The 20,310-nt window shown below is 33.5% G+C and overlaps 2 protein-coding genes across 3 annotated transcripts; one reads left to right on the top strand and one right to left on the bottom strand.

The window, feature by feature from the left end:
• Positions 1-2,382: 2,382 nt before the first annotated feature.
• On the top strand, positions 2,383-4,878 carry LOC104883785 (NADH--cytochrome b5 reductase 1). Its single transcript, XM_010668348.4, has 9 exons — positions 2,383-2,638; positions 2,952-3,093; positions 3,262-3,352; positions 3,691-3,768; positions 3,868-3,948; positions 4,036-4,125; positions 4,220-4,285; positions 4,375-4,461; positions 4,589-4,878. The coding sequence occupies exons 1-9, from the start codon at positions 2,458-2,460 to the stop codon at positions 4,679-4,681; spliced, it is 909 nt and encodes a 302-aa protein (XP_010666650.1). The 5' UTR covers positions 2,383-2,457; the 3' UTR covers positions 4,682-4,878.
• Positions 4,879-4,936: 58 nt separating this feature from the next.
• LOC104883786 (uncharacterized) lies at positions 4,937-12,610 on the bottom strand. 2 transcript variants are annotated; one of them, XM_048643049.2, is made up of 8 exons: positions 12,412-12,610; positions 11,649-12,299; positions 9,037-9,134; positions 8,878-8,954; positions 6,449-6,509; positions 6,181-6,271; positions 6,032-6,094; positions 4,937-5,700 (listed from the first exon to the last, which is right to left on the bottom strand). In XM_048643049.2, exons 1-8 carry the CDS (start codon positions 12,481-12,483, stop codon positions 5,092-5,094), a joined length of 1,722 nt encoding a protein of 573 aa, XP_048499006.1. In that variant the 5' UTR covers positions 12,484-12,610; the 3' UTR covers positions 4,937-5,091. The 2 variants fall into 2 exon arrangements, with proteins under 2 accessions (XP_048499006.1, XP_010666651.1); XM_010668349.4 differs by having other exon boundaries at positions 6,449-6,506; positions 12,412-12,609.
• Between the last annotated feature and the right edge of the window lie 7,700 nt (positions 12,611-20,310).

Raw genomic sequence — 20,310 nt, 5'->3', positions numbered from 1 at the left:
GTTATGGTCAGACGAGCCCAACCCAACGCGTCCTTCATGCTCCTTCTTCTACTTGTTTGTATTTAAATAACTCAATTATCTCGCTCACTCATCTTCTTCTACCTTCAAGTCTGATTGTGAGCAAAAGAGAAGTATATAATTTTTGTTAGGTGACGAAAACCATCTGATTGTGTACATATATGGTTCTTACCAGCTGTGCTTGTGAGCCTCTAACTGAGCTTCTGACAGGTGCAAAAAAAAATGTACCATTATCATATATCATACTAGTTACTGTACACGACCTAGGAATAGATCAGAGAAGTTTAAAGATGTTGGAGCATTTGTAGTGATGGAAGTTTTGTTTTCTTCATCTGATTGTAGTTTCCACTGTAATTTAGCAAAAACTTCAGTCAGAGATATCAATGAATACAATGAAAATTGTTATAAAAAAAAATAATGACGCTATGTAATAGTACTTCATTCTTTCATATGGTTGTTTTATTCTTTCGGTTCGTTGGTCTAATCTTTCAGTTGGTAGTTTTATCCTTTCAGTTGATTACTTTATTCTTTCAGTTGGTTGTTTTATTCTTTCATTTAGTCTTCTGTATTCTTTCAGTTGATGTGTAAATTCTTTCAGCTTGTGTTATTTTTCTTTCATTTGGTCTTCTGTGTTCTTTCAGTTGATGTGTAAATTCTTTCAGCTTGTGTTGTTTTTCTTTCATTTGGTCTTCTGTGTTCTTTCAATTAGTGTGTAAATTCTTTCAGCTTGTGAAAAAAATGAAGACTAACTGAAGAAAATGAAGACTAACTAAAAAAAAAATTGAAGACTAACTGAAAAAAAAAATGAAGACTAACTGAAAAAAAATGAAGACTAACTGAAAAAAAAATGAAGACTAACTGAAAAAAATGAAGACTAACTGGAAAAAAAAAAATGAAGACTAACTGAAAAAAAATGAAGACTAACTGAAAACGAATTTACTTTCATTTAGAGATAACTTACTTTCAGTTAGACCTAAGTTACTTTCAGTTAGACCTAAGTTACTTTCAGTTAGACCTTAGTTACTTTCATTTAGACCTAAGTTACTTTCATTTAGAGGTAACTTACTTTCATTTAGACCTAAGTTACTTTCAGTTAGACCTAAGTTACTTTCATTTAGACCTAAGTTACTTTCATTTAGAGTTACCTTACTTTCATTTAGACTAACTGAAAAAAATGAAGACTAACTGAAAACGAATTAAGACTAACTGAAAAAAATGAATACTAACTGAAAAAAAAATGAAGACTACCTGAAACTAAAGTGAAGTGGTCCGACGAGAATATTGTGTCGGACGAGTTCGACACAATGTGTTAGGTGTATTTTAATGAGATATAACTATAAAACCTTATTATAGTTTATTTTGGAATAATAAGCAATGATGTTATGTTGAATTCAGGGTTAAACTCTCACTTTTTATCTTGAAAGTCACGTGTTCGATACCCTATAATTGCGTAACGTTATTTTTTTAATTGAGAGGTTTGACATAAATAGAACATTTATATTAGAGCCTTAGAGGAGAGTGTAATGTGACACATAGACTTTTTTTTAGTAACGTCTTTTAATATATTACTAGTAGTTGTATATGCACGCGATGCGTGAGTCAACTACCTTATGTAGCTATATATATAAATGAGCATGTGTTTTCAATCTAAAATTATTTGGTTGTGATGTCAATTATTGGGGTTCTTTATAGAAGTTATTATCTTTTAAAATTAAAGTTGACCGGTTTTTAACTGCTCAATAACGTCACTGAAAAATTTGGTCGATATAATCATTGTTAGCAGTTTACTATAGTTATTTAACGATTATAAATGTTAATGAACGATATTGTTTGAAATTTGGAAATACGAAATATTATGTTGTTATATCACTAACTTATCTTGATTGAAGATTTTAATTAATTTCGTGAATCTGGCAATCGTTTTTATTAATTATTAATGATGATTGCACATTCTATTTTTAACTAATTCTACATGACAAATTGCATTGATTTTTTTTTTATAAAAAAAAAACGTTGTTTTAAATTATCAAAAGTTATTCTAGTTATTTAAAGGAGAACACTACACCTCTTTTATAATTTATATAATAGAGATAGATGCATAATGAGAGAAAGAGCATCATGTTCAACGTACACATGAATCATGAGTGTATAGTCTAAATTGCGGATAAAAAAAAGTATTGCACAAGAATTTTAAAGTGAAAAGTGGCGTAGGAAATGAATTCCACCCTTGAAGTGACAATATTTTAAAAGCTTTGATCCTTTTCGTGATGCTACTACAGGAAAAAGAAGATGCAAAGAAAAGAAGGTAATAGAAACAAGCTAGGCATAATATCTGAATTTTACTGCTATAAGTTATAACATACTAGGAGTACATCACTAAATTTCTGTCTACTTTTTCAGTGGCATAAAACTTCCTTTGTTTCTAACATCCTTTACAAAATGCTGACAAAATTCCAACAATTACTTCTTGACTCTACATACTATTGGGAAATCTTTTCCCACTTGGTTGATATAGATTCACTGAAAAGCTTGACAGATTACTCATTTGGCATTGGAATTGCCTTTGCTGTCATTGCTATTGTTGTTACCATCTCATTCTTCGGCATATCGAAACCAAAAGGTATATATATATATATATATATATATATATATATATATTCACATTCCCTCTATCAGGATTTAGTTGTCGTGTTGTTGAAACTCCTTTAAAATACGTATCTGATACAAGTTTACAAATTTACCCCTTTATTGTAATAGTTGTTGGGTACTTTTTATCCTAATCCGCTACTAAAATTAAGTAGCGACATATCTCCTCTGTTTTTTTAGTTGCAATATTTAACTTTTCGGTGAGTATTAAAATAATCAAATATTGCAACCAAAAAAACAAAGGTAGTATTATGATAGTAATATCAAGTCGTCCATTCTTTATGTAGGCTGCTTAGACCCAAAGAAATTCAAGGAATTCAAGCTTGTTAAGATAACAAAGGTGAGCCATAACACTAACAGATTTCGATTTGCACTTCCTACACATGATTCTATATTGGGTCTTCCTGTTGGCCAACACATCAGATGCAGGTTAGTTTTGCTTCAAATTTTTTTCCTATTATGTCTCACTATACAACATGAATTGTACTACCATCAAACAGCATCTTCTTTACCACTATCTTACCTACCTGTATAGCAATGCTGAGTGATGAGAAACACATGCATATAGTTAGTATCTAATGCTTCTTCATTATGCAGGGGAAAGGATAATGAAGCTCAAGAAGTTGTCAGATCCTATACCCCAATAACTTTGGACTCTAATAAAGGCTACTTTGAGCTTCTTGTGAAGGTATTCTTTTACAAGAAAGTCAGTTAGGAATGCATGATGTTTATAGCTGATATGTCAATAATGCAAGTGCTACAAATATCTATTAGTGAAGAAAACAATCCATTCTTAGAAGCATCTCCGTAAAAATCATCCGTTCAAAACTAGTTTTGATTTAACTTTCACTTACAAATTTTTACTAAATACACCCAAAAGACATTTGGAGATTGATTTGTCGTTGCTTTACTTATTATTACTGTTGTTTCAATAGCAAATTCTTATGCTTCCTGTCTATGAATAACCTTTGATAATTCCATAGGAATTATGGCCTTGTTTCATGTGCTTTCAATGACAAATTTCAGATTTATCCTCAAGGGAAAATGTCCCACCATTTCAGTCAAATGCACGAGGGTGATTTCCTGCCTGTGATGGGACCTATGGTAAAACTACAAATCTCCCAAGTTTTATGCACCCTTGTATATCTTTTTTTGATAAATTTTCCTGGCTTAGCATAGTAAGTTCAATGTTTGAGTCTTAAGGGGAGGTTTAGGTACCAACCTGGCCAAGCTAGAGCTTTTGGCATGCTTGCAGGAGGTACCGGCATCACTCCTATGTTTCAGGTCAGTAGTCAGTGCGTTATGAGCTTGTGATTTCCTTGCATCATGTTCTAAATTCTGATTACATCATTGGACTTGCTATATTCCTAGATTACTAGAGCCATAATGGAAAACCCGAAAGACCAGACAAAAATCCAACTTATTTACGCTAATCATACAGTTGATGACATACTTCTCAAGGTAATGTAGTTGATTGTTGTGTTGGCTTTGATTCTTTCTTCACACTACGAATGTCACACTAAACTGAAGCTACTTTGTCTGCTGCATTTCACAGGATGATCTTGATCGCTTTGCCAGAAAATACCCAACACAATTCAAGGTCTATTATGTTGTGTCTGAGGTATGTTTGCCTTTACCTTAATGATTATCTTACAAACAGCACACAAGCGCAAACTATGTGATCTGTCTGCAATTTGTTTGATTTGACAGCCGCCTGTGAATTGGGATGCTGGTATCGGGAACATATCCAAGGAAATGATTCAAGAGCATTGCCCTAGACCTGCAACAGATGCAATGGTAAATGTCTACAGTTATTCCTGCAAATGCCTGTTTTCTATGTAATGCAGCTTGCATTACTTTTGAACTTTCTAGTGGTTTGTGCTAACCAGAGTTCATTTATGATGTGAATGATAATTGATATCAGATATTGAGGTGTGGCCCACCAGGAATGAATAAGGCTATGTCAGTTTACCTCAATGAACTTGGATACAAACCAGAAATGCAATTTGAGTTCTAATCTACAGTTTATAAATGTAGCCACAACCAAAAGAACATATGTATTTGAAATTCTCTTGTTCAGTAGATATCATGTAAACGCCAGAGAAGCTTTGTTGCAATTACCAATGTACAACATATCCTGTTTAAGCGTGAAAGGGTGATATATGTATTTATCTGTGATGTGAATGCCATTATATAGTAGTATTTGCTAGATTATGAGATTTTGCAAGGCATCAAGTCCGAAACTGGTTATCTAAAATGTTGGACTCATTAATTCTTCTTTAAATGTAGCTTTCAGTTGTAAGTTTAACTATTAGATCATACATTCTGTAAATAATCAAAGATCAACCAAAAAGACCACTTAAAGCTAACAGTATTATGAAAATGTATACATATAATACAATTAACAAGAGAAGAAATATCTTCCTCCTAGTCTGTGATTTCTCCCTCTTCTTGAGGGGCACCATTTTCACCATCACTCTTATCAGAAGTATCATCATCGTCATTGTTGCTGAGTTCTCCCTTGAACGAGTCTGGTTTTTCTTCAATTACATCATTCTCAACTCCAGTTTCCTTGACAATAACCTTGGGAAAATTAAGAGGTTTCTGCGGCCAGTCCTCAAAAAAAGAATTGATGACCATGAAACGGAAAGCCTGCAACAGACGGGTGTTATCTCTCTTTATATCAGTGCTGAGAAGCTTTTGCAGAAGCGTTGGCTCTTTGGTACTCATAGGAGTCTTTGATGAATTATCACCATCCAACCTTTGTCTTTTTCCAAGCCGTTCATGCTTCTTGAAGGAACCATCATGTTCTGTGCCGTTCCTTGCAGCAAAGCGATCTCTTCTGTCAGATCTTCCCCCTCTATTAAACCTGTTCTGGAATCTCCCATTATTCTGGAAGCGTCCCTTATTCAGTGGCACTTTAGATTTGTCCCTTCCGTGACCCGCCTGGTGCTCCGGATCCAATAGATAGTGTGATGGAATTTCTGGAACTTCAAAACCCAACTCAACTTGTTTTGCCAATACATCCTTTAGTTGCTGCATTGCCCATCAAAATTTATGATGAATCAAACTACATGAAAACAAATTTCAGATATTTTTGACAGCAATCTAAAATTCACATCAGAGATAAAATAGAACTACAGTATCTGTTCAAATAACATAGAATGCACCCTCCATGAGTATCTCTATCTTATGTGTCATGCAAATGAAAGATAAGAAGCTAAATATCAATGTAGCAAAACAGATCTTTGGTACTAAATCAAATATTTGCACCACGCCATTCCCACAACAATTACCCACATAAATAAAAGACAGAAGCAAACCGCAGAAGTAACTCTTTTAAAGTTACCTGAAAGGAATATCATACCTGACGCCGTAACTTGGCATCTTCATCTGCAGCATCAGCATTTGCTTGCTTCTGTGCCAGTTTCTGCAAGTAACAGGACCGGACCATTAAGAACCACAGTAAAACTTATAAACCATAAGCACTTAAAATTAGGCACTATACGTCTATACCTTCTCCATATTGTCTTTTGATGGAAAATTCTTCTTGCGTTCCTCACGCCACTGGTGAATTTCTTTCTCAGTGTATAACATAGCGAGTGACCTGTAGTTAAAATAAAAGGACACGCATATAAGACATTGTTAGAAAGAGTGGTTCAAGGATATAAAGCACAATTTGATCCATTTTCGCAAATTATGATCATTGCAAGTTGTGACTACAGCAGAAAGAAGTAAAATGAACTCTTAATCAACAGGACAATAAAGATGTATAACAATGTACCTTCGCTTTCCACTCTTAGATTGGTTTGCAGAATCATTAGGCCCAGCATTGTTGATGCCTGCTTACAGAAGGAAAACAGAAAAACCTTTCATACAATACTTTAATAACACCACAGATATTTATGCCAAGAAAGTTCCAACATTGGCACTAATATGATACCAAGGCATGCAGTAAAAAGCATGCAGAGACTGTCTACGAATGCACAGTAGAGGAATATACAAAGAAAAGCAAGGACTAAAATTAATTTTGCATTTTGGCAAGGATATGCACAAGCAGACATCAGTATCAAGATCTTAATAGCCATACCAGCACTGTTCAGCCAATTACACTGCAAGAAATTCAGATGCTGTCACAGAAGTATGACCAAACAAGATGGAGAAACTTAGGTATGGTTGATTGAAGAGCGCATGAAGAGAAGCACAAGAAGCTAAAAATTTTCCGATACACTTTGGAAAATATATATTATAACAATACAGTGAGTGGATGAGAGGCATAGAAGCATTAATAAAAGGTGAGCCGTCCTACATGATATTCCTTGGTGTATCTCACTGAGACCAGGATACAACCAGATGACACAATTCTATGGCAACATAGGCTTTTCAGTCTGAAACTACTTGCGGCGCTTCCTAGTAAACTTCTTAAGCTTTCTAGATTTTTGCCTCGTGTCCCGTCTAAGGGGTGATCTTAATTTGAGCTTTGCTGGCCTTGTCTTCTCTTTTTCTTCCGTTTAATTTCTTCTGGTGACAACAATCTACATTTTTTACTGTGGAGTCATTTTTGTTTCCATGTACAGCTGCATTGTTATTACTTCTCACTTGTGCTTAGATCATACCTCTCCCAACTTACTTCTATTTATAGCTCCAAGGCAATCCTTTAACAAATCTTAATATTTTAAGAGGAAATTTAGAGGGGACACTTGATTTAGTGGGTTCAGCTTTAGTATATAGTATAAATAGGTATTGTCTTTGCTTTTCTACTTTGTGTCTTTCAAGAACACCCTCTCTAATTATACAGCAATAAAGCCTTTAAGCTGCACAGCACATCTTTCATGGATGCTACTTTACAGGAACTTCGCAAGCTGTTCTTACTGCTGCACTTGCAGTATTAGTCCTTAGAGCAGGTGGCCTTAGTGGTCCTAGATCATCAATATCTATATATACATATTGTTATATTTTTATGTTTTGGCAATAAGCTGTGAGGATAAAGTGTATGCCAGATGGCATGAGGCTTTTAGGTAACAAGTTAAGGCAGCAAAATGATAATCTCAGATACATGAGTCATGACTCCTTTCATGTATGATTGTCTGATTGATAACAAAGAATTACTTCCTCCGCTCCCATTTAATTGCAACACTTCTTGTGTAAAAATCATAAAAATTAGATACTAATAGAGTACACATTGATACGAATCCAAAAAGATCCCACATGACTATATTTCCATACATATGAAACACAAAAGTTAGTTATATGAGTGATTGTGAATAGCGCCAAAACTGGAAGTGTTGCAATTAAATGAGAGAGGAGGAAGTATTAGCAGACTAAACCTATAGCACATGAACAAGGACCAGACATCAACTAAACGTTCTATTTCGTACGCCTGAATATTCTTTTGAGGATGACACATGCTAAATGCTTATCAGTTCACAAAGAGATGATGCTAGAGATTATGCTATTACTAATCAGTTCACAGCAAATAGACTTACTAAATAATTCTTATGTGGTATCCTACTCTCTGAGAATCTTATTCTTTTTCATTGATTTCATTTCTGCTACACTTTATCACATTAAAGGAAATGGAGAACTTGGAGAATGATTTTTTTAATACCATAATTGAGTTACATGAGATATGCAGAAGATGACTTTCAGTCTTAGAGAAAATAACACCTGAAGTAGCTCAGAATACTATCCCCCCCCCCCCCTTATAAAAAAACACTAAAACAGTCCACGTAAAGTTTTCCAGCCTACTGATATGGTCTAGGAAATCTTTTTGCAACATAATCAGTGTAGGGTTGTGCATAGCAACAGATGTGTTAGTGTGGTCAAGAGACAACTCCAACAACTGAATGTAGCCAGGCAGCTTCACAGGAGAAGGCTGCAGGCAGTAACACCTAACCCTTCCAGATGTTGAAGCCAGGCTCTGTTTGACAGGTCATGTCAAGAAAATTTGAGTTTTAATGCGAAGTATAGAGGGTGAATATTCAGTAAGGCAATCAATCCAGCCAAGCTGATCTAAGGTCTGTTTGCAAGTTAAAACATGGTTTTACTTTCCGTAACAGCATTGACCATTGAAACAGCACAAGATAGTTGGGTAATAAAGATTATACTCTAAAAGAAGAAGAAAAAACAGGATTATATATAACAACTAAATTCTATCAGAAAGTGCTGATCTGCAAAAGCTAAATCTCTGTTGACAAGAAAATGTTTACAAACCTTTCCCCTCCTTTGCATTGGAAATATTAATTTTTCCTTTTGGATTGTGTATCTGACGATCTTGAGACTTTTGAGACCTGCATAAAATTTTATAGTTAAAGCCAAAGATTAGAGCAATTCTATTGCAAGAATCATAGTAAAAACAAACATGTAATATACCTCCAGTTAGATGCTTCTCTTTTTTGGTGCATAAAATTCTTATTTCGATGGTGACTTAAGTTCGAATTATGCAAGCCTTGTTTTTGTCCTTGATTACCCTGCAGCATGATTGAAGATATTTGTCTAGTCAATGTCCAAAATCAACATCATATGATCGACATACAAGTACTCCCTCCATTTGTAAATAGTTAGTCCACTTCTTGTTTTCTCTGACTCAAATATAGACTTTTTGACTACTAACATCGTTTCAGTACTAAGAAAAATTATAAAATGTTGATATTACAAAAATGCATAGCAAAATAAATCTAACAAGCGGCAACATTAAAATATCTATAGACATATATTAGCATAAAAATTTAATGAAGGAAATATATAGAAATCTATGCAGAGGATTATCATGTGGGTAGTTGTTAGATTCAATTATGTGTATTTTTCCGAAGGAAAAATTTATTTTCCTATGATATATCATCAAGACCATGAAAGTCATATGGAGCAAACACATAAAAGAGAAAAGAAAATTGAAATATATACAACTTAGTAAACTCAATATCGCATCAGGGTATGGATAGGAAAGCTTAAGCTATAGCCCCTAACATAAGTTGGAGTGGAAATTTTAATTTGTGGAGCGAAAAGAAAACTTTGAATATCACACATGTTGGAGTGGAAACTTTAATTTCTGGAAGAAAGAAAAGAAGCCTCGCCAAAGCATTAGAATTTTTTTTATAGTAATGCCTTTATTCAGAATAGTACTCTCTATAACCTCCTTTAGGTTAGTATCACGATTGTGGATAGAATCGTCACATTTTCATAAGTAATAGCTTATATCTTTCCTCCCCTCCCCCCCCCCCCCCCATTTCCAATACAGCAAATCTACAAGGAGGATGAACTCGAGGGAAAACTTTGAATCTCTAGAATCAAAATTTGGTGAAAATCAATGTCATCCTCGATGTTATTAAGACAGGTCAGCATCAACCAACCCAACATCTCTTTCATGTAATAAAGCCTTCGCTACAAAATACAAGGTTATGAAAAGGATTTCCAACCATTGTTCTTTTCACCATTTGAAAGCCAAGTACACAAACCTAGATCACTCCATATATGCTCTTGAATGTCTCTGCAAGAAATCGAGAGTTAACTACAGGAGGGATCTCAATGATAAAAGTCAATTCTCTTCTAATATTTAATTCTAATAGTAGCAGCACAAAACTAACTATAGTGACTCTGTAGGTGTTTAATTTCTCTTATTAAAAAGAACAAATCTTCCCGTTTTCATGAAGTATTAAAATCCTTAAGATCACTCTCCCCTATACACTACCGTGGACAACTTCGCTTACCACACTAATTATCCTTTCTATCTAAGGTTCTCGAGAAGGAGCTTATCACTACCATGGTAAAATCTCCAAAGGAAGAAGGATATGAAAAAATATATATTGCAATTTGCATCATTGCTTCATAAATTTGCCCCCCTTTTCTTCTTTCTTTGCATTAAGATGGGAGATAAGAAAGCTAAGACCACAAGATCAAGCGCTCATATGGATGATTTTCCTTGGTAAACTCGATCCTCTCTAGATATGGCAAGTCAAGAGGGAACCAGCCAAGCATTCAGAATAATCCATCCTCCCTCTTTGTGTTCCTACAAACTATTAGAGAGCCCATAGAAGACTACATCAATCAACAATTAATAATTTTTTTCCTAACACAGCATGTGAGAGGAACGTCCTAGCTCAAATTCAGTGACCCGAAAGCAAACAGTATTTTAATTTGAATATTAGTCACCATGATTCCATGAATATATTTGTAACTCGCTCAAATTACAAGACTTATTTCCATATAGCACCTTGCCGCTTATCACTGCCATTCACTCCCAAGTATAGAGATCTAAGTGGTGGTATCTCACTCAAATAGCTCACACCAACTGACCAAAGATGCTATCTTGCTTGCTTTTTACTGTAGCTTACAGGACTCCCTCGATACCTTCCTATCATGTATCTAAGAGGACTCCGCATACAGACTTATTAAAGTGAGCATCATGGATCAAGACAAATCTTAGCTAAGAAATCTTTGACAATGTTACAATCCTTTTTAGAGATTTCTATCAAATGGAGATATATGGATCAATTTGCTACTCACCAAAATGTTACTTTGCTTTTACCTTCACAAACAACCAAAAAATGAGACTACGCCTTTACCAGTTATAACTATCGCACACATGCATGATCCTTTAACCTGCCAACCAAACACCAATAATTTGGTAGCTCATCTTGGAAAAGAATCATTAGCTAAGACCAAAAGACTTAAGCGAAGAGTATATACTATATACAAGATCAACCGAGCTCAAGGCCCATTATGGAGCTTCAATGGAATAAGCAAAACGAAAGAAAATTGCTATATTGTTTAGCTTCAAGATTGGTTCACTAGTATACAACACATCTAAATGTAACAAAATTTAAATTCAAATGTAAAAATTCAATGAATATATTACTGGGATGGAGACTTACTTAGACATCACAACTTACTTAGACATCATAAATCAGTACAACAATTTAGACAAAAGAAATATAAGCACTGAATTTATAAAGAATTTTGAAAAATCACGTTCACAACTCGTGCACCTGCAAATTTGAGGACTGAACATGCGGATGAGACAAAGCAGCAGGATTGGAAGGTGGAACAGAAACATTCTGCAACTGCTGCGAAACAAGCGGCAGCTGTTGACTGAAATTACTCTGCTGTAGACCTCCATTAGGTTGGCCAAAACCAAGCTGTGGGTTCCCAAGAAACGCAGCACTTTGCGGATTCATAGCCTGAGCAACTTGGTTAGCACAACCCAATAACTGAGTCAAGGCATTAAGTTGAGCAGGATTCAATAATGGCATATTCCCAAGTTGGTTCATACTTTGTACTTGATTCTGCCACCCAAACTGCCCATTATTCCCAAACAATTGATTTTGATTTCCTTGACCTAAATTGCTCAACTGCCCATTAACTGGAAAACCCAAAACATTCAAATTATGCCCAAAACTATTTGGAGAAAACCCTTGATTAGATTGAATCTGCTGAGCTGAGCCCAAAATAGAATTACCCAGATGACCATTTTGCAAACCATTAACATCGGGAAAATTCATAAAACCATTACCCAAATTTGTGTTAAAATTAGTATTATTATTATTATCAAAAGGAATTGATATTTGGGGATTAACATATCCCATCTGTGATTGAATTTGCATAAGATTAGGCATCATATTGCTTGTATTTCCAACAGTCTGCAATTTACAAACAAACAACATACAATCAAATTAATTATGCATATTATTTTTCCAAAGAGAGAGATAAAGAGAAGGAGAAGGAGAAGGAGAAGGAGAAGGAGAAGGGAACCTGTAGTGGCACAGAACCATTGGGTGCTGTAGAAGGAAGATGGTTACCAACATGGTGAGCGAAAGGTCGCATTTTTAGTTTATTTTTGCTAGTTGAACAAGTAAAGATGGAGGAGGAGTTGGGGTTTTGCAAGACAGAAACACCGAGTGTACTGTGTAGGGTTTTAGAGGGAAAGGTTTACTTTCATCAATCAATACTTCGATAGTCATACTCCCGGTTTCTTTTTAATTTTGATTTATTCGATTTACTTTGGCAGATTCGGTCCAAAAATATGAAAGAGCGAGTAAAAAGTCAAAAAAAAAACTGAAAAGTAAGGTGATAAATAAAAAGTAGGAGTTAAGGGTACAAAGAGGACCCAAACTATCAGGTTTTTTACCATTCAGGACCTACAATTATTTTTTTCACCCTTTGGGACCTGATGACAAGAATCCGGCAAGTTAACTCAACGTTAACTGAACTGAGGTTAACTAGACCAAAAAAAAAAGCAAAATTTAAATTAAAAAGTAACCGTTGGAATTTATGGAACTTTTAGTTCCTGAAATACAGCTATAAAAACAAACAAACACAAAAAAAAAACAATTAAGATAAAATAAATAATACTTAATATCCAAAAAGTACAAGAACACCACAAAAAATAAACTCCATTAAAAGTTCAATCTCCATTCTCATCTTCTCCAAAGCTTCAAAAAAAATGATAATTAAAACCCCAAATGAACAAGACTAATTAGATCCTTTTTTTTTAGTTTTCTGAATGAAAATGAAAAACCCCATTTGCCAAATTCACATTTATCACAAGCCCATTAGAAAAATTCGAATTTATTGCTCCATTCTTGAAGATCTAAAGAATTCGAACAACAATACAAAATAATACGACCCAAAAATAAAACAATTCAAACAAAAAAATCAAAACAATTCGAAAGAAAACCCAAAAAAATCTGAACAATTCCAACTGGAAAATAAGAACAACCCCAACAAAAAATCACAACAAAAATCATACCACAAAAATCAAACATACCCATAAAAATTCGAACAATACAACAAATCCAAAAAAAATCCACAAGAAAAAGAGAGTTCAAGAGTGAGAAAAGAGACCATACGACGAAGACCAACTTCGAGATTCATCCACATTGAACATATCTTGTGCTAAAAACCCAAAAAAAACGAATTTTTGGGTTTGAAACATCTAGATTCAAACTGAAAAATTCGATTTTTGGGTTTGAACATCTTCTTCTTCCAATTTGAATGATTTCAGATGTTTTTTCCCAAAAAAAAATGAAATCGTAAACCATAAATGGTTCAAACCCACAAAATAATGATCCCATTAACTCGAAAAAAATAAATAAGCGAATTTGTGGTAAATTTTGGTAGAAATTGGTGAACAAATGAGGAAGATCTGGGAAGAAAGAATAACGGAGGAGAGAGAAAAAAAATTGGTTAGGGTTCTTGAGTTCTTAATTTTTTTTGGGAAAAACAACAAATGATAGCTTTTTGGGGTTTTAATTGTCAACTGGGCCCACAAGTTAACCAAGGTTAACATTTATGCTCAGAATCTCATTTTAGGTCCCAAACGGTATATAAAAAAAGATCAGGTCCCAAACGGTGAAAAATCTAATAGTTTGGGTCCTCTTTGTACCCTTAACTCTAAAAAGTAGTATATCTTTCTATGAATTTGCATTATTCAAGAAATTTTATTTTCTGTGAAATATATTTGTTTTCGTTTGGTTGAACATGAAAAATTATATTTTCTACGGGAATTTTCACTTACCTAGGGGATTTAGGTAAGTTATTTCCTCCATTTTGTAAGGATGTTTTTGCCAACGAAACAACAACACATATATTTACTTCCTAGAAATTCTAATTTTCCCTGCATTTGAAGGTTAACCAAACAAGCTCTAAAAAATAGATCTATACAAATATATTAAAAGGCGTGCCTAAAACAAGGAACGGTGCCACGTGGCACTCCCCCAAAGGGCGTTTTTGTAATCCCCATAATTTTATGAATTTTATAAATATATTTAAAGTATATTTATAAATGACTTTAATATTTTATGAGTCGAATTATTTAAATGTTTGACTATTTCTGAGGAGTTAAAAGAGTTTTATGGTTTTTATTTCTTAAATTAATTAAATGTTTCATTAAGTGAAACTTTAATTATTTAAAGAGTAGTACTTAAAGTATATTTAATTATTAAATTAAGCTTATGGGTTGAGGAGCCCAATATGTAGCCTTTTGAGCCCATTTGAAAGCCCAAAGGAGTAATTCTTTTCCTAATAAGACTCCTGTTCTTATGTACTCCTAATTCTACTATGATTAGGGAAAGAGAACCTATAAATACTTCATTAAACCTCCCATGATTCATATTTTCAGATTTGGCTTTTTGTTTTCTACTAATTCTTCTTTCCTCTTTCCCTCCCTTCACTCGATTTTTCCTCCTTTGCTTCACTCGACTTTTGCTCGATTTTTCACTCGTTTTTTTCTCTCACCCAAATCTAATTGTCCAGAATTCTCATAGTTCTATTTATTTTTAGCCAAAAATTACTTCTGGAAAATTGTAGATATCGAAAAGTTATTGAACTTAGGCTCAAGAGTCACTCGATTCCCTCTAACAGTTATGGCCTCTGCAAGTTTCGCAATTTTGCTGCCACATTTCACTCGCGATTTCGGTATTTCACTCTTTTTCTCCCTTTTTCTTTTGATTCTTTTCCTCGTTTTCTTATATATTGATTTAATAATCTAAGTATTATTTTGTTAAATTATTGTTTAAAGATTGTATCTTTAATTATTTCAGATTATATGTTTCACATTATTAAGCAAAAAAAAATTCAGATTTAATATTTTATGTTCAAGGTGAGATTTAAATATTAAAGTCTTGATTTTTGAGGTTTTAAAAGCCTATTTTAGTAGTACCATATTTTAGGGTTTGAAATATTTAATCTTTGGTGTCAAAAGAATTTTAGAAAAGGTTTTGACACGTTTTTAAGTGAAGTTCTATTGCTGTAAATTTATTGGTATATTGATATACCAATGTTTTGTATTTTGTTAGGCGGAGATATTCCCTAGCAAACTTTTAGAGTAGAAAAGTGGCCTCTCAATTTGTCTACACAAAGTACATACATACCTACGTGCTATGTGAAATAGTATCATGATTTAAGAAGGAAAAGTTGTAGTATCATGTATAGAACTTTATAAGTTCATATGTGATTTCTAGTATGATTGATTTTACATGTTTTATGCCTGCGTGCAAGCATGTTAATTATGAGATTGATTATGAGTTAGAGATTGTCATGTTTGTATGGAATTATTGATGCAAGCATGTGGATGGGAACTTTATTTATTAATTCACATGTGGGAATCAATATAGTATTGAGATTGAATCATGTTTATTCATGTGTTCCCTTATATTACTATTTTCACTACTATATGAGGATTGTGGGCCTTATTTGGTAAGTTGATAAGTTATGCCTTTGAAAGGTAAGAATGATTGTTGGCTAGGTTCAACAAAATAAGAAAGATTGAGATTAAAAGAAAGTAATCTTGGATTGTAAGTTGTGTGATCACTTATTAAATCATAAGATAAAAGAGAAGTTCAGTTGTGAATGTTTGATTTAATATTCCTGTGTTACTTGTGTGTGTGTCATAACAAGTAATAAAATGTAAATCACGTAAAGTGTAACGCGGATAGTCATAGACTTTAGACTGGTGCACATCTAGAGTTGGACATTAAGAGTTGAAGTACATGGTGGTATCCCATGGCTTTTCCTGGGAGATGGATTGATCACCATCCCTATTATTTTCAAAGGATTCTCGATATCGCAGGTCATTCTGGAATACGGAGTCGCGTCCGTATTTCGTCTTTCTAGGTGAAGGCAAGTTAGATAAGACAACTCAAGTACAATAAATATTTCATTAAAGTAATAAAAAGATGTTTAGAGTTTACTTCAGTAGAAGTTGTCTGCAGAATGTTATATTGTTATATTATTATTTATCCATGCATGTTATTTATTAGTGTCATGTTAGGAATGTTTATGTAATACTATGTATTACTCAACTTTGCTGATTACGTGCTTTGTTTGTGATTGTTGATCATGGCTTTGCCTTATTGATCATGTGATGTCCCATTTTGGTGAGCAGATTCTTTAGTGCATTGAAATTTACAGGTTTGCAGATGTTGCATCATTGGGAATCTGGAAATGGAGAGCTTGTGTAATCTAGTATATCATATTTTCTACATTAGTAGGAACATATTATAATAAGTTTGTTTTGATTAGATATTTATAGATTGTTTGATTTTAAAGTACTTATTTATTTATTTATGATGATAAAGCATGAAGTTTAGTTAGATGTTTTTCGCTGCAAAATTCTGAATAAGTCGATACGTTATCACACGGGCTGTAATACTTTGGTAATTCTCTATGTTTTATATTGAAAAGGTAGTTCTGAAAAGAGAGAATTATCGGGGTGTTACAGTTTTACTCCATGTAATTCACAACAATAAAAAAAAGTTAGAAATTGCATAGAATAGGGTTTGATCCCGAGACTTCAAGAACATATACTAAAATCTTAACCACTAGACCAAATAACATTTAGTGTTATCATCTTAAATTATAATATTAATGAATGAAAATTTCCCTTACCCGGAGCGTAGCCCGGGACTAATAACTAGTTAAAATATTAAAAAGTGAATGTTATGGATGAAAATGGATGGAAAAATAGGAGAAAGTAGATGGGACATGTTACCAAAAATAGAAAAAGCAATAGTGTGTAGATAAAAAAGAAACGCACCGAAAAGGAAAGTGTGTAGATTAAAAATAAACAAAGGGAGTAGTAGTTAATATTGGGGGTTTACTATTTATTAATATTCCTTCCAATATATTGATTTACACACTTGCTAACGCATAACATAAGATACACGATTATGTTTTTATGTGGTTGAATTATATGTGTATGCCATATTGCCATTAGGTGTGATGATATACTATTTTTTACTGAATAACTTGTAGATAACTTTTACTGAACAAATAAAAATAGGAACGGTGATCAATCCGAACCCAGAAAAAAGCCATGTCACGCTCACCATGTACCCCAACTCTTGATTGTCCAATTTCAGACGTGCACCAGTCTAAAGTTTATTATATCCAAGTTTCACTTTACATGATTTACCATTTATTACTTGCTATGACATGCAAGCAATGCAGATATTACATAATCAAACATTCACAATTTTATTTTTATCTTAGGATTAAATAAGTGATGACACACAACTTACAACCCAAGAATAATTCCTTCTTTAATCCAATCTTTCTTATTTGTTGAACCTATCCAACAACCAACTTTCTTTCAAAGGTATAAATTATCAACTTACCAAATAAAGCCCTCGGTCCTCATAGAGTAGTGGAATAATAATAAAATGGAACAACATGATTCAATCATGATCCATACCGATAAATATATTAATTCCCCCATGTAAATTAATAAAATAAACTTCCCGACCAACATCCTTGCATCAATCTTCCATGCAAACATGATATAAGTCTCATAATTAAATCTCATACTTAACATGTTCGCACAAAGGCATAAAACATGCAAAATCCAACATAATAACAATCATATATGAACTTACATAGTTCTTATACATGATATTACATAGCTTTCTTTCTTAAAATCATGATAATACATCAATCAACATACATGTATTTATGTACCTTGTGTATACATATTGATAAGCCAATTCAATAACCTTAGAAGTTGCCTAGAGAAAATTCTCCGCCTAAAACAACTCATAAAAAATTATAATTAATACTCAAATAAATTCCAGCAACTTTTAAATACTTTAAACTAGGGGTGAGCAGAAATTTCGGGTAGCCAGACCCGGACCCGGTATGGACCCGCCGGGTTCGGAACCGGACCAACTGGGTCCAGGTCAGGGTCCAAAAAATGGACTCGGTTGCATCTGGTTCCAATTCTGGGTAGAATTTTGTCGGACCGGGTACCTGGTGGGTACCCGGTTTGACCGGTTCTGGCTCTGTGTACCCAGTTGGAGCGGGTCTGGGTCCGGATACCCGGTACTTAGAATTGGTTGTTTTTCATATACTCATATAGAATTGGTAATAGGATAATAGTTGTTAAGTAAAAAGTTAGTACTTAGTAGGCCTTTCGGCCCATTTAATTTTTAATAGCTCAATTGACCCATCTTAGTATGTTGTTAAACTTACAACTGAGTACCCAGTTCTGGACCTGGTACCCACCGGTTCCGGGTCTAGGTCCAAAAATTTAGGACCCGGTTGGACTAGTTCCAATTCCAATTCCAGATTTTTAGTACCCACTGGTCCGGGTCTGGGTCCGGGTCTATGAAATTCTACTAGGTACCCGGTTGTGCTCACCCCTACTTTAAACCTCCTTTAAAAATATTTAAAAGTTGTTTACATCATTAAAACTTCAATTACTAATACTTCCTGATATAGTACTACTATACTAGTCATTAAAATCCTTAAAACTCCATTAATAACATCCTTTTTAAAATTTCAGCAGCATATAATTTATTAAAACTCCCTTTAAACATACTTAAACCTATAAGTATAATCAATTATATAGTTTATAACATACTACTATGATATTTCAATCTTTAATACCCTAAAAATTCATTAAAAATCCAATTTAAACATAATAATTAAATCTGAATTTTTATTTCTTCAATACATAAAATATATAATCATAGAATCATAATTAAATCATCAAATTAAAGATTCTAAATATAATTAAACTAAAAACAAATCTTAAAACATAATCTTTAAATAAAACTTGAGGAGGAAGAAAGGTAATCAAACCACAAAGGAAGGGAAGACAAAAAGGGACGCTAGTGGAGGTGGCAGCTGCGGTGGCAACATGCAATGGTCGGTGGTGGCTTGAATTGAGGGAGGAAGGTTTCTTATTGAGGAAGAAATTGTTTCTTGAAAGAGAAGAAAGAAAGAGAGGAAGAAAACGTGAGAGAGAGAGAGAAAAGGGTTATGGGCGCCAGTTTTAGGGAGGTGAGGAGAGAGAAAATTATGCGGGGGGAAATTTTGGGTTTAATGTATTTATATACTTCGTCCCTTTCTTTTTAGATGTTACACTTTCTATTTTAGGAAGTTTTAAATTAGATGTTACACTTTTATTTTGGGTAATAACTTCTCTCTATCTCTCTCCTATCACATGTTCACATGGGACCCTTTTGTTTTTCATTCTCTCTATCTCTCTCCTCTCCAAAAATTACCTAGGAGTCCGTGATTTAAGAAGTGTAGCATCTTATAAAAACGGAGGAAGTATGTGTTTTCCTTTTGGGCTTAGGAAAAGGCAATTGAGCCTTAAATAAAGTTTAATGATGAGTATGATTGATGATTAAAACTCCTAACACCACTAGGATTCATTTTCCTAATCTAACTAGTATTTGGATTCCTCAAGCCCATTTAAACTCCTTTTTCAAATCCAAATAGTATTTTAAATGTTTTTCAAAGCATGCCTTAACAAAATATTTTAACTTCCTTAAATCCTTAAAATAATTCCTTTGATTTCAAATAGTCAACCTTTTAAAGAAATAAATTATTTTAAACTAAATTATATTTAAATATAAATATATATATGTACTAAAATATATTTATAAAATCCATAAATTTACGGAGAATTACAATAGTATAATAGAAGTAATATATTTTTTATACTGTGGTTCATATTTATTATAGTCATACTCTTGTGCTAATTCATATTTCATTTTTTAAAGGTTGTATGAATAAATCATAATGTAACATCTAGTCATAACTTCTCTATTGTTACATGACCCCACACACAAGTTAAAGTTAAACAATATTCTTGGGTGTAACAATTACACAATAACTTATTGTGTAACAAGTACCACTCACACGCGC

The sequence above is a fragment of the Beta vulgaris genome, chromosome 4 (genome assembly GCF_026745355.1).
Source record: "Beta vulgaris subsp. vulgaris cultivar EL10 chromosome 4, EL10.2, whole genome shotgun sequence".
Taxonomy (NCBI): Eukaryota; Viridiplantae; Streptophyta; class Magnoliopsida; order Caryophyllales; family Amaranthaceae; genus Beta; species Beta vulgaris.
This window is presented reverse-complemented; position numbering and strand designations above follow the sequence as displayed.

Coding starts and splice junctions, on each gene's coding strand:
- LOC104883785 (XM_010668348.4), top strand. CDS start 2,458: ATGCTGACAAAATTCCAACAATTACTTCTTGACTCTACATACTATTGG. Junction 3,769..3,867: donor TGCCTGTGATGGGACCTATG/GTAAAACTACAA, acceptor TTGAGTCTTAAG/GGGAGGTTTAGGTACCAACC. Junction 4,126..4,219: donor TTGATGACATACTTCTCAAG/GTAATGTAGTTG, acceptor TGCATTTCACAG/GATGATCTTGATCGCTTTGC.
- LOC104883786 (XM_048643049.2), bottom strand. CDS start 12,483: ATGCGACCTTTCGCTCACCATGTTGGTAACCATCTTCCTTCTACAGCA. Junction 12,300..12,411: donor ATGGTTCTGTGCCACTACAG/GTTCCCTTCTCC, acceptor TGTAAATTGCAG/ACTGTTGGAAATACAAGCAA. Junction 6,510..8,877: donor CAATGCAAAGGAGGGGAAAG/GTTTGTAAACAT, acceptor TCCTTCTGTAAG/CAGGCATCAACAATGCTGGG.